We start from the raw sequence: 15,061 nt of genomic DNA, 5'->3' as shown, positions 1-15,061 counted from the left end.
ATTTTCATTACCAGTTCTCCAGAACCTGTCAGAACCTGCTGGATTTCATCCCTATTAAATTTATATAAATTTAATAAATAAATAAATACATACATACATACGCATGCATACATGCATGCATGTGAGAAAAGTTCATCCAACAGTCATGCTTTTAATCCCAATACCATATTGTTTTTGGAGAATTGCAATAATATATTTATGATTAAGAATTATAGTATGGTGTATAGTGTAGTGTAGTGTAGTGTAGTATAGTATGATGTGTATACTACAGTTTTTATATATTCGGTAAAGTTTATCAAACAAACATTTTGTCCTTCTAAGAAGAGACATTGTGGCTTTATGAATATGAATGCATATGTTATATTCTGTTAAATATTATGCTGCTTATTTCTTCATATGTAGGGTTTTTAATATTTAAATTAAATTAATAATCCACAATGTTCAGTATAAAAAGTGAAGTTGATTCAAAAGTAGCTATTTTTTCAAACTGTTAGTTGATGTTGATTTTTCCTGAATTTGTATTTTTTCATCCATGTACTATGAATTACTCTGCATTTTGGATGATACTGGTACTTAAAAGAATTTAATATTTAAGCCAAGTAGAATACATGAAACCAGAACTGGGGGTAGAGAAAGGGAAGAAAAAAAGAGGGAAAAATGATTAATTATTTCATTTAGTAGAATATTTCTATTTCTGTTATATGTGGCAATAATTATATATTCCTTTTGTCCAACTCTTTTTGTGAAAAGCACATCAAGCAGATTTTCCATATGCTTTTTATATTGGACAGAGTTTCTTTATAAAATAAAGACCATACTGTAAAGCATGATTTTTATATCTTCATCATGTGGTTTAAATAAAATGTGTTACAGTAGAATGCAGTCAAACTTAAAAGCTAAAAGCCTAGTTAAGTAGTTTTAGAATGGTTCATCTGTTAAACCAATAATCGCTTTTATAAAAGAGCTTTATGTCATCCATATGTTTTAGCAGATTTATTTACATATTCTTAAAATAACTATGTGCAAAATAGTGTTCTTTTTTCCACAATTAAGGTAACCTAAGAACAGAAAATTTTGCTCAGTAACTCTGAGTAATACTTACCTATTTTCTTAAAATCTTATTTAAAATTGTATATCAGATCAATAAAATATATTTATGGTACAAATTCTACTTGTATGTTAGTTTCTCCCCAAATATCCCTGAAAGTCATTTGTAACATAAATATCAATCATTAAACATAATACAAGCTAGACAATTTTCATAAAATTGGGTGATTTAGGGGTGGAGAATTGTGGTGGGTGGGAGTGTGTTTGGGGATTGTTATGTGTGTTGGACCTGGTCTTTGGGTGTTAAGTGAATTTCGTTGTATGGATATACTGTGTATACACGTACAATGACAATAAAGTTATTTATTTATAAATGGTTGACTTAAAGTAGGGGTGTCAGACTCATGGCCTATGGACTGCATCCATCACACACTGGTCACACCCATGTCTGACTTAGTGAAGGGGTAAAAGTTGTGATACGTCACGTGACAATGCCGTGATGATACGAGCTGGACACTCCTGACCTAAAGAAACAGCATTTCTAATAGGCTCTTCCTTATTAAATATTTTTTCTTATAAGTTCTAATATACCGTATTTTTCCAGAGTATAAAACGCACTTCCCCCCCCCCCAAAAAAAAGAGGGTGAAAATTTGAATGCGTCTTATACACCGAAAGTAGCCCCGCCCACCTGCTGGCTCCCACCCTTTGGCCTCTCCCTTCCAGCAATTTACCTCCTTGCTGCAAGCAGCAAACTGAAAAAAACCCGTTTCAGCTTCAGCACAGCCTGATTAGCACAAGCAGTTGATTGTCGGTTGGATCGGCCTCCCGACCCTCATCTGTTTCAGGCTACAGGGATTGCCATTGCCTATTGCTGAGCGGGCCTCCTGCAAGCAGGCAAATTGCTAGGAGGCAGATTTTTTTTTTTCTTGTGCTAATCAGGGTGTGATGAAAATGAAACTAAAACAGGCTGTTTGCTGTTTTCTGCTAGGCAAATTGCTGGGAGGCAGAGTTATTGTGAGTGTTTTATGAGTCTTATTTTCTTTGTGTCCTTTTGTTGTAAAATTTCTGTCTAGAATCAACAATTAGCTGGAATTTAAAAAATATTTCACTAACTTAATTAAAATGTTACCTGAAGGTAAATAAAGAGAGGGGGGAAAAGCTTTACATCTAACAGATTGCATGCTGAATAACTTACTGATTCTTATTACAATACCAATCTATGCAAAGAAAAAAACTTAAAACAGTTCCAAACTGGTAAAATTTTGTATTATTTCCCATATCCATGCACTAGCGTATATCTTGTTTTCCTCCCAAAAAAAGGTAAGTGTGTTTTATAGTCCGGAACGTCTTATACTCCGAAAAATACGGTATTTACTATTGAAGGCAATAATGGTGCTATTCTTTTCTTTATTAAAAAAATCAATCACATTCCAAATGTGAAATTTCATGATGGTCTATGAAATCTAAAAAGCACTCAAAATAAATTAGGATGAAAAATTTAGAAGGTATTTAAATTAATTTGAAATCGGCCTGTCTTAGAATATCAGTAATCATTCTTTTCTTCGCAAACATGGTTTTTATCCTTTTCTTCAGATTAGGTTCATTGTAAATCAGTTGAATTTTGAATTTGAACTGACTTTTTCCTAAATGAATTATATCAGTTAATAGAAGGGTTTTTTTCCTCTACAATAATTCTCACCAAGTCAAATCCCTCATGTTCCCTTATCCCTTTGAATATTATTTAATGGATTATTTCATTTTGAACTGACTTGATTTGCTATGAAAAATAAGAGCTGCAGGAACAGCAAAATACTCTAAAGATAAGAGTGAATATCCATAGCTGAAAGAGACCGATGACTAAAATCACTGCAACACAAAAAGTCCTGGCCTCTTTTCTAGTTGGCTATTAAATTAGTAGTCAGCCAGCAGGGTCAGTGGGAGTGAAAAGCTTCGTGGCTTTCTCTTCTGTTCCAACAACTGTTCTCAAGATGTTTGAAATGGACTGGTCTAAGTTTCATATCCTTGTTCAGAAATCCTGTGGTCTCTGAGTATGGCAGTTAGGGAAGGTTTTGTCAGAATTTGTACAGCTAAGGAAGAATTTTCAGTAGGACATCACCCCGGTAGATGTTCCTGGATGTAGTTCTTATCCTTTAAAGCACAGGTCTTCAAACTTGGCAGCTTTAAGACTTGTGGACTTCAACTCCCAGAATTCTCCAGCCAGCTGGCTGGAGAATTCTGGGAGTTGAAGTCCACAAGTCTTAAAGCTGCCAAGTTTGAAGGCCTCTGCTTTAAACATTGCAATAACAGCATTGTTGGGAATCTCTGTGCTCTTCAGAACAACGCTAACAAACTCTCTTATTTTATTGGTCTATCTTCATTTCTTTAGTTTGGCTGTGTATTTTTCTGTACTTGAAAAGAAGACTGTCTTCTGACATTATAGGCCATTTGGGTAATGATTCTTCCTACTAATTAGTAGAGCATATGTTTCCCATTTTTTCCAAAGTCCACAAATAACAGAATTAAGTTACCTTCCAAATATGAACATTCTGTTTGTCTAATATGCCCGAGAGAGGTCCATGTCCCTGAAAATTGATCTTATTGCTCACCTGCCTACCAATGCACCTCTATCATAGAAACTGATTCAACCAAAAAGTTGTTCAGTTCTAGGAAATTAGGATTCATTTTGTTGTACTGTATTTTGCCTTTTCTGTTGATTTAATAAAGGATGCAATTAAAATAAACATATATTTCCCCCATTTTTATCTGTTTTAGTCATTTAAAATTCTTGAAAAAGCTGTGGTTAACAATTGTGTGCTGATATTGCCCAACAGTATACTTTACACTTCCAGGAAAAGTAGATTTTCCATGTTGAAAAAAAAGCAATAGTAGGGAATAATTTTTCTGTTAATGTTGTTTGGGCCTTAGGTAGCATGCAGTGGTCTCAATGTTAAAATGTAAGAATAGGACTACTCTTGAAAATATTCGAATCAAGACTTGTCAAATGTTCTATACAGTTATTGAATATTTCAAATTCTTTTTGTGCTTTTGATAACTTCTTGATCCTAATGGACAGATAAGAATTCTATCTATGAGACTATAAGAAGAAAAAAGATGCTTTGGGATTTATTAGGGTGAGTTTCCTGTTCCTTAAAGTTTAGTTCCCATACATCTTAGCACTTCTATCGGGAGGTATTTGCTGTATAAAAAACCTATAGTGTTACAAATTGCTTCAGCAATGGCTGCTCCGATTGTTTCAGAGCAAACCAGATGTGTTTATTTTTATCTTCAATGTTTTAAAGCCAGATATTGTATGATATTGCTATGATGCTCTTGGGAACCATGACATGGACCTTTAGAGTAGCTACTCTTGTACTTTTCTTCCACTTAACAACACAGTAGCTCCTCTGAACTATTATTAGAACAGTTATTTTGGACTTGCAGAGTAATGTCACTGCTTTACAATTCTATCTATCTATCTATCTATCTATCTATCTATCTATCTATTATATATTAATTTTTTACAACTTTAAAAAAGTTATTATACTTAAGTATAAAAATTGTTCGCCATACTATTTCCTATTCTTACAACAATGTAATGCAGTTTTCAATACTATGCATATTTATTATTTATGGAGATTCTCAGTCATCCAGGTCATGGTTGTCCCAAAGGAGCTTTTTAAAAAGGTAACTGGACTTTCTTGTTTCCTTTGAAGATGTTTTGCTTCTCTTTTGTCCTTTTTCTAAGAAGAATTAAGGTAGCTTTATGACTATGAATGCCTAAGAAGCAAAACGTCTTCAAAGAAAAACAAAGTCAGTTGTTTCTTGAAAAAGCACCTTTGGGATATTTATTATTAGTTTCCACATTTTGATTCATTTTTGATGGTAATTCCATATGACCACCATAAAATTAGAATAGTACAATGCACTTTACATGAGACTACCTTTGAAAGCCATTCTAAAACTGCAGTTGTTGTACACGTTAGCAGCCCACTTACTGGCAAATGAAAACTTTCATAGTGATATAACATATGTGCTATAGACCCTGTAGTAGCTTTGGTACATTTATGGTGCAATTCAAAGCCAGCTTTTATTTAAGAAGCCTTATATGGCTTGATTCCCAAGTATTTTCAGAATCACTATCTCTAAGTGAAATTGACCCCATCCAGTACATTTTATTGGAGAGAAGTTATTCATTCTCCATTTGAGGGAGATTAGGCAGACCATGGTGGATAAACAGTGTATTTCAGTGGTTTCTGTTTAATAGAATAGCCCCTACAAATGTTTGACTAGCACTAGTCTGATAATTTTTTGAAACTGGTTAAAACTATTTTTTTAAGGCTATGATAATGAAGTGTCATCATAGGGGTAAGCAGAATACAATTACAATCTTTTAAAACTCTGTCTGGTTTAATGTTTAATAGTTAGTTTAATGCTAACTATTGGGAATACAGAGTATACAAAATAAATAAGTAAATCTAATGCAACCTGTCAGAGAACAATTAATAATAAAAGAATACAGAAAACTTACCTGATTCATGTTGATTAAAAACATCATATTCTCAGCAAAGAAGGCAATTGTTATTTATTTACAATCCATAACCAATATATAAAAAATGATATTACAACACAATAAATATAAAGTGATATAAAATAATAAAGCTTAAACATAAAAGCTTGAAGTAATTAATAGTGTGATGGAAATATTAGATAAAATCTATAAGACATGGCTATTGTTAAAAAATTAGCTACCATGTTGCAATTGGAACCAGAAGTTCCATCACTGACCAACATAGTTGTAAAACAATGTGTCACATGACTACACTGTTTGACAACACAAATTCCAATACTAAATGAATTGTGTCATTAAGTGAAAACATCACATGATCATTACCTTCTCCCAGCTTCCCCATACAAATGGGGGTTATGTAACTGGATGCTGCAACCAACTTAAGTATGAGGACTAGTTGTAGCTGCCACTCATTTAGCAGCATTGTAAGCCTGAATGATCTCTGAATGATTATTAAGTAAGGAACATACGTAATAGCCAAAGTTGATTTCCTAGGATAAAATGGATAATCTGCTCAGAGGAGTAATCTAGATTTCTAACAACTGTTATTAATTTGTCCTCCATTCATTGCATAGAGGGCACTCTAGTTATGAATGTGGAATAGATTCAATTTCTGTATCATAACATGCCCAAGTCTGAATTCAATAGGGAATACTGATGCATCTACCAGTTGTTGCTCTTTTAATTTGATGATTTTGGAGAAGATAAAGTGTCTCCTATGTAAAGTGTGGGAAATATCTGGCAATTGAGCAGGAGAGGGTTATTGAGCTGTAATGGAGGTGGAAAATTCTGCTTATATGGGGATCTTGGTCTATATCCTCCATTGAAGGCTCACTGACTTTATCAGGGTGAAATTTATACCTAAAAATTTAATTTTGGAAAATAAAAGCTCAGTAAACTAAACTGAGTTTGATTTTTTTTTTTTTTTTTTTTTTTGCTCGGAAAGATTGAAATTAAGAAATGATCCAAGGATATTCCCCCCCAAAAAATTATTCTCACCAATATCTGATGTGACAGAACCTCACATGAGCCCAAAAGAAATGCAGCCTAATTCTAACCAGATAAGATGAAATAAGGAACCTGAGTTTTAGTCTTTAAAAACCCCTATCCATAGCCTTCAAAAAATCGTTTTTGCATAAAGGGGAAATCCACATCTTGTTTTAATCTTGTCCACCCCCAGTTATTGATACCACAGCTTAAAAATCCTTTTAAGATTTTAGGCAATAAACATCATCTGTGGGCAACATAAATGAAAATGATTGATCATTTATTTATCTTATGAAGATTTATGTTCTGGAGCAATGAGAAATGAATGTCTGCATGCACCCACTACACATATTTTGGGAAGCCATCACTTTTGAAAAAAACATCATCCTTTGGCTTTTTTTTTTTTTTTTGCTTTATCATAGTAACAATTTGGGGAAATGTGAGGAAGAAGGGAAGAACATTGAATGCCAGACTTGGTTCCCATCTAAACACAAAAGTGTTTTGTAGAGATAGCCCTCTATCAATGTAAAAAGGATGAGATTCACTTGTCCTCAAAAGATTTTAAGGAAAGATACTGAATCTCTGTGATTCAATTTCATTCTTATAAAATCTAGTTTAAAGTTTCCAGAAAAAAAAAATTACATTGAGAAAAATATATCTAAACTTAAAAGCCTGGGAAACTAAGTGTTATGGTAGTGTAGAATTTTAGAACTGTAAAGGACACTCTTCCAAGTGCCTTGTGAAAAAGCCCTCTTCTTGGTTTTAAATTTCACTTGATAAAATTGTGCATTAGTTACATTAGTAACTACTTCTTAAGAATAGAATGAATGAATAAATTTAAGTGTTTTGCAGTGAATATCTATGCTTATTTTAATTTTGATTTATTTAAAATAATCATTTTCAAAATGTGAAAAATTGAATATAAATCAAAGGTAAATTATTCCTTGAAAATGGCTTACAGGATTTATACAAGTTGTCTTTCACAGTAACTCAGTGTGTTTTACATTGCTCTTTCCAGATTTTCCACACGCTGCCTGATGCTTATTTCTCTGAGCCTACCCCTGTGCCAATCTCTCCTCCAAATGCCCCACCACGACAATCAAGACGACAGGGGCAACGTAATAAGAGGCCTGTTGCTGTATATAATCTGTGTCTAGAGCTGGATGATAGTAAGCTGTTCATTATATTTTCTATCTTGGCAAAAGTGGAATTGCAATATATATTCTGCAGTAGCTTTCATTTCTGTTGTTTTTGTAATTATATATAATTATAAGTGGTATGATAAATGGAATAAGATAAGAACCCAAAGCAAAGCTTTTTAGTGAGTTTGAAGAGACAACTCTAGCAGTAATATTGATAGCATTATATAATTACATATACAGTAAGTTATCAAATGAGAAAAAGTAGAATTCATTGTGCAAATAAGATGCAACAGTTTTTCAGAATGCAAAGATTACATTTGCAGTTTTTCCATTAAAAATACTTTAACGGTGATACAATATGTACAGATATAAGATGAGGGACAGGTGTACAAACTGATTGACTCATTTTCCTCATAAGAACATCAGCAGTACACCAAACTGTTACGGTTTGTTGAACAGTCAGCCAGATGTTTAGATTGGATTTGTCATTTTTGTCCTGTTGAGTCTTTCCCAAGGATCTGGGACAAACTGAATTTATTTAATAATATTAAAGATATTGTCGCACTTGTCGCAGGATGTTAACTGTTCCAAGTAAAGTTGCCTTTTGCAATTGACTGATGGTGATTTAGTCACTGCCGATGATATTCGAATGGTGCTCCGGTTGTTTTGAGATTGCACAAAAGGGACTTATTACTATTAGTGCTATCTTTCTTTGGCTACTTCTATTTGCAAGCTTTTGTGATTTTTTTTCACGTCTTTTTTTTCTATTCTGCTGTCTAAGGTATTGAAGTGTTGAATTTTTTTATTGACAGTTGTTAAGTCTTAGATATTGTGTGACAGAAGATATTTGTCTGTTTGAAAAGTTCCAGAGCATGTTAGCTTCTTCATTTTCTATTACTTTATTTGTGTGCCCACCAGTTCTTGCTGTTTCTTGCATATAATTCCAATGCGCCTTTGTTCTAGTTTATTTGACATTGATACAGCAAAACCAGATATAAAAAATAAAGATAAATAGATTTATATATACATTTCCCTCTTAAAAAGTGGGCTATGGCTGTGGTCTCCAATCTTTCATCTTGGCGGCCCTGTGTGGAGGAGGTGTGTGAGTGGCAGGTGCATGCCCATAGCTCCATTGGTACGAGTGGCAGGCACATGCACTCTCCATTCACGAATGGAGCTTGATTTGTGAGTGGAGGGCACTTGCGCTCGAAGCTCCATTCGCATGCGAAGCTCCACTTGTGTGAGCGGAGAATGCTCAAACAGAGGGCGTTTCTGCTCTTCTGTGAAGTTCCATTCGTGATGCTCTTCGTTCAAATGTCTCCACTCATTCTCTCTCCGCTCAAGCAAGTGGAATGTTGCATGCGCTTGCCCATTGCTTGTGCAGCTTGGTTTGAAACAGGCCAGGTAATGAGCTGTGGCCCGGGGGTTTGGGGACACCTGCTTTATGGTATTATTATTATGATTGGTCCCACAAAACCAGCAAGATGTTTAGACTGGATTTGGCATTTTTATCCACCAATTGAATCCTTCCAAGGACCTGGTGTCGGCAAATGTTATTGTTTGATGGTGTTAAGAGTTATCATCATTATTAAATGGGTAATATACAGTTAGATTCACAATCAAACATTCTATGAAAACTCACTATTTATTTATTTATTTATTTATTTATTTACTTACTTACTTACTTACTTACTTACTTACTTACTTACTTACTTATTGTAAACTTAAATTGTTCCGGTCTGTTAAATATCAAGGGAATCCTATAGAATAGAATAATGGAATGAGAATGGGAATGGGAATGGGATGGCATAGCATAGCATAGCATAGCATAGCATAGCATAGCATAGCATAGCATAGCATAGCATAGCATAGCATAGCATAGCATAGCATAGCATAGCATAGCATAGCATACTGGGCAAGTGTGATTGGACACACAAGGAATTTGTCTTCGATGCACAAGCTCTCAGTGTACATAAACATTATAAGTTAGAAATCATGATCATAGTCATAAAATACATTCATCATAAATTATGATACAACACTCAGTGATAGTCATAGGATACTAAATAACATAAATCATACTAGGAAACTAAATAGAACAATATAAATCATAAAGATACAAGCAACAAAGTTATAGTCATAAATAGAAAAGGAGATAGGTAATAGGAAAGATGAGAATCATAGTAATACAGCCTTACTAAATAGTTTGACAGTGTAGTGGAAATTAGTTGTTTAGCAGAGCATTGGCATGATGGAAAAAACTGTCCTCGTGTCTAGTTGTTCTTTAGGCATAGCTCCAATCATTATTTTTCCCCCCATAAGTGTTTAACTTCAATTTGCAAGCCCCAGAATTTATTTATTTTTTCGGAGGTTGCTTTTCTTCAATGTACTATATCAATGTACCTAGCAACATCAATGAATCAGAGTTTCTTCTTTTCAATGACTGTGAACAAAATGCCTATCTGTTTAAGTTTTAAAATCCCATAAGATCTTAACCCACTCATTTTCCAAAACCCCTCATATTAATGGTCCCAGTGGTTCTTCCTACATTTAAATCCAAAACTCTGGCAGATTTCCAATAAATAATTTTGGCACCTTGGTCGTAACACTGATTACAGTCAGTTTGTGAAATTTTGCTGTAGCCACTGATCAAATGGTCAGTTGTTTCAAGCTTCTCGCTCCCAAGGTGACATTTGTAAACTGCCCAGAGTCACTTAGGCGAGATGGGCGGTGTAGAAAATTGATAAATAAGTTTATCAATTACTATAAATTATAGTAAACTATAATTATAGTAAATTGATACATTATTATAATTTATCAATTATAAATTAGCTTATTGTTTTGTTACATGAAAAATTTTTGCATTCATCAAAATAGTTGGCAAAGGTTGTTCTTGAGCTAGTAAAATAAAATCTCAGTTCCTTTCTTTAACACTACTGATCTTAACCAGCTCCATATGTGGTTTTTATTGGCTTTTCCACATTTATATAAACCTAAGGCATTTCTCCACAGTTGGACATTTAGTTTATTAGTAATTTTTTTAGACTTTTGGTATTTTTTATTTACCTCTTAAATTAATTAAGTAAATCTCTTCATAAAGAAAAATGTGCTCAACACCCAGAAATATTGGAGGCTGCTTAATTTTAGTGATATGCAAATAGATGACATGTAGCGATAAACTTTTATTTACTGAGATGTATTTATTGATGAACAAATGGTACAAATTCTAAGATATAACAAATATTATAAACTGTTAGCTTTTATATATAAATACAAGTGATGCCTTTTGTCTTCCATATTTTTCATTTTGTATTTAAATAACAGATCCAAACTTGTTCTCCAGAAAATCGGTATATATGTACATGCATGTATACATACATATGGGGTAGGAAAAGTACTAGGTATGTGGTGATTTGTTTTTAAAGATTGTACTGTAATAAATGTTTAAAAGAAATAAGTTTTAAAAATAGGTTCTGCATTGAACTTGTTAGAACCACCATAAGCTTCCAACAGGACATCTGTAGTTCTTTTGGAAGCAAAAATAAAAAGTATGGTGGCATCTTAAAAGCTATGTTATTTGTCATGGCATGAAAGCTCATTCCACAATAAATCTGTTGATGTTTAATTTTCCATAATATTGTTTATTGATTTTTTTAATTAAGATATCACATTTCATGGCAGCTTCACTTGCTTGCCATAAGCTTTGAAGTTAAATTCCAATAGTTTGAGGATGCCAATAAAAACCCAAACATACTTTAGAAATAATAAGTGGTCTATCATTGTTCATATTTTTAGACATCTTAAAACAAGATCAGGCTAGAGATTTTAAACTGTCATTAATAGAATTGTTAACAGCAGTATGCAATTGTTAATAGCATCTTTGTCTATGAATATGAAAGACTGCACCCTATTTACCTTATATCCATATATTATATAGAGCTAGTATATTGATACAAAAGAGTGATAACCCTAAATTTAAGAAAATCCGTACTTACAATAAATAGAAAAAAGAATTATTTTTTCAAAATTGTAAATACAATGTTGAATCCTGCTCACCTTTCCTAACTTGTCATTTCTGGGAATTCTCTCCCATTATAAATGTCTCTAACTCCAGGGACCAGGACCAGGGGTGGGTTCTAAATTTTTTTACTACCGGTTCTGTGGGCGTGGCTAGCTGGTCATGTGACTGGGTGGGCGTGGCTAGCTGGTCATGTGACCGAGTGGCCATGGCTATGTGTATAGGGACTACTCAGAGGGCTGAAAAAAGTCATTTCTGACAGGTCCTCACACTTTTGACTGGTCCTCACACTTATGACCATCCTCACATTTATGCCCGTGCAGCATTCTTAACAACCACTTCGTTCATTTCACAACTGCTTCTCTTCACCATGGTGACAAGATAGGACAAAAAACGTAAAATGTGAGGACAGTCGAAAGTTCGAGGACTGGTCGAAAGTTCGAGGACCAGTCAAAAATAATTTTTTCAGCCCTCTGAGTAGTCCATATGCACAAAAGGACTACCCAGAGGGCTGAAAAAAGTGATTTCAGACAGGTCTTCGCACTTTTGACTGATCCTTGCACTTATGACTGGTCATAATTTATGCCCATTGTAGCATTCTTAACAATCGTGTCACTCATTTCACAACTGCTTCTCTTCACCATGGTGACAAGATAGGGCGAAAAACGTAAAATGTGAGGACAGTCATAAGTTCGAAGACTGGTCAAAAGTGCAAGGGCTTTTTCAGTCCTCTGAGTAATCCATATGCACAAAGGATACAGCAATAAAGAGGGATGAAGGAAGGAAGGAGAAGAGAGATGGAAGAAGGAAGGGGAGAGAGAGGGAAGGAAGAGAAGGGAGGAAGGGAAGGGAAAGAAATTAGAGTAGGAGTGAGGGTAAGAGAGGGAGGAAGAGAGGAGGAGAAGGAGAAAGGAAGAGGAAGTAGGGAGAAGAAGAGGGCGGGAAGAGAAAGTAAGAAGGAAAGAAAAGAGATCTAATCAACGGGCTAATTAGTCTATGCTGAAGCTGAAAGTTGTTTTTTCTTGCTGTTTGCTTGCAAGGAGGTAACTGCTGTGAGGCACAGGCCAAAGGGTGGGGGCCATCCTTCTTGCCACTTAGCGCCCCCCTGTCGCCCCTTTTTGCCTCTAGCGCCTCCCTGCCGCCCCCCTTGCCTCTTACCGCCCCCCTAAGGCATGGTACCGCCCACTTTGGGAACCACTGGCTTAACTACTTAGCTACTTAACAACCAGTTCTACCGAAGTAGAATACCACCACTGGGTCTACCCATTTATTTTTGCAGACACCGTTCTACTCCTTTGTTTTCTTTTAACACTGATCAGCTATAAGGCGGCCCTTTGAAGCCCCGCAGCAAGAGTTTAAACAATTTTTTACCCTTAGCCATCAGCTGGGACTCAGGAGGCAGCAATAGATTGGGACCAAATAAAAGGTAAGAATAACGCGGAGGTCGGGATGGGGGCGGGGGGCAGAACCGGTTCAGTGACGTCATATCGTCACCGCTACCGGCTCGCGGGAACCGGGCCAAACCAGGAGGAACCTACCACTGACCAGGACACACACACAGACACACAGACAGACAGACAGACAGACACACACACACACACACACACACACAGAGAGAGAGAGAGAGAGAGAGAGAGAAACAATTAATTGTCCATAAAAGAGATGTCTTATTTTCAGCTGATACAAAAGTCTACTGCCCCCAGACAAATTGCCTGTGAATTGCGAAGGGAGATTCTTATTACTGTAATTTTTAATGGAATTAGCTGATCCTCCGTTTGCATATATTCAGCATTATTTCTTTCATACATATAAATGGCTGTCATATGTAGAAACACATCACACATGGACACTCTTGTATTTCTTATAGAAATAGTAAAATGAAAGGGGAGCAGGTGGCAGTGGTAAGAGGGAAAGGAAAGGAGAATCTGCACTGTGAAATGAATAAAAAAAGGTGGAACAAAACTAGACAGGGAGCATAAAAATGGACTCTGTATTTAAACAGGGTTAAATTGACCCAGAAAGTGGTACTCTTTTCCTAAAACAATTTCCAAGCAATATCTGATCTTCAGGAAAGGGTCATACATGTAAAATGGGTAAATCTTCAATCACCCAGACATAAGTCACTATCTTGACTTTTGACTCGCACGCCTTGCAGATACAGCTTTTTTCAGGTTAATCTTAAAAAATACCAGCCAAAGCAAGTGTATAGAGCCCTTTGCATCATGGGTGCCTGCAGAGAAAACAAATGTTAGTGTGTGAAATGTATCATGTGTATCATGGTAGAATAATGCAAATCTTTCAATTTACATACTTGTATTAACATCCAGACGGGATTATTCAAAAATAAAGTTTACACACCAGGGTGTCCATGTTATTTTGATTCAATCACATTTTGTACCAATACTCCTGATATAGATCTATGCCCATTCACATATGATTTCTCTTCTCAAAAGAAGAGAAAAAGACACCATTACCAGCATTCAGAGATATTGGTTAGGGATTTATTTTTAATTTTTTTTATCATCATCTGGGTGCTCCAGTAGATAAAATTTTGACTTGTCACTTTAATCTCAAGCTAGTGTGGAATTTATCTTACCCTGCTTTTATCTTGTTTCTTTTTATATGATAGCCATTAGATCTATCATATCTTGACATTTTAATTATGTGGTCTAAAATAATACCCTGGTGCAGTATCTGATTCTGCTGTGAACTGTTTTCCACAGCTTGATAAGATTGTGAGTTTTTGATCCTTTATTTTTAGCTACCTCAATGAGAAGTTCATGTAGGAGGATGCTGCACATCTGTATGCTAGCTATTCCTTTAGCATGCTAATATGGATTTTCCTTGCAGTAGAACAGAAGTGCGCTGGAAGCAAAGCTGAGATTTAGGAAGAAAGGAAAATAGAGGTTTAACATCTAAGCAAAACTAGAAACTACAAAGAAACTACAAAGAACTACAAAGATTAGATTCCTTTTGGGGAGAGTGTGGCTTAATATTTCAGTGTTCAACCATATTCTTCTATTACAGTATCTTGTGTAGAGGATAGAATCTACTTTGGGCATGTGTGGGGAAAATTGCAATACTACAGTTGTAGAAAGTGATACATAAAGTCTAGTAGATAATAGCAAAAACATTAATTCTTTAAATATGAGACTTTGTAGAATGAGCTTTAAAAACATTATTTTACTATTTAATGTGTAAGTTAATACTGCATCTTCTCACTAAATTCTACATTATGGAACATAACAAAGACCCAGTGCCTGTGGGGACCAAATGGGGCAGAATGGAGTGGGGAATAG

The 15,061-nt window shown here is 35.0% G+C and overlaps 1 protein-coding gene across 1 annotated transcript in view; it reads left to right on the top strand.

Moving 5' to 3' along the window:
* ARHGAP10 (Rho GTPase activating protein 10) overlaps positions 1–15,061 on the top strand; it is a 109,211-nt gene that overhangs the window by 62,660 nt on the left and 31,490 nt on the right. The window contains exon 19 of the mRNA XM_034401413.3: positions 7,621–7,771. Coding sequence (XP_034257304.1) covers positions 7,621–7,771 — 151 coding nt within the window. The remainder of the gene's footprint in view (positions 1–7,620; positions 7,772–15,061) is intronic.

This window comes from Pantherophis guttatus, chromosome 8, assembly GCF_059756535.1.
Source record: "Pantherophis guttatus breed Tessera chromosome 8, ASM5975653v1, whole genome shotgun sequence".
In the NCBI taxonomy this organism is placed as follows: Eukaryota; Metazoa; Chordata; class Lepidosauria; order Squamata; family Colubridae; genus Pantherophis; species Pantherophis guttatus.
This window is presented reverse-complemented; position numbering and strand designations above follow the sequence as displayed.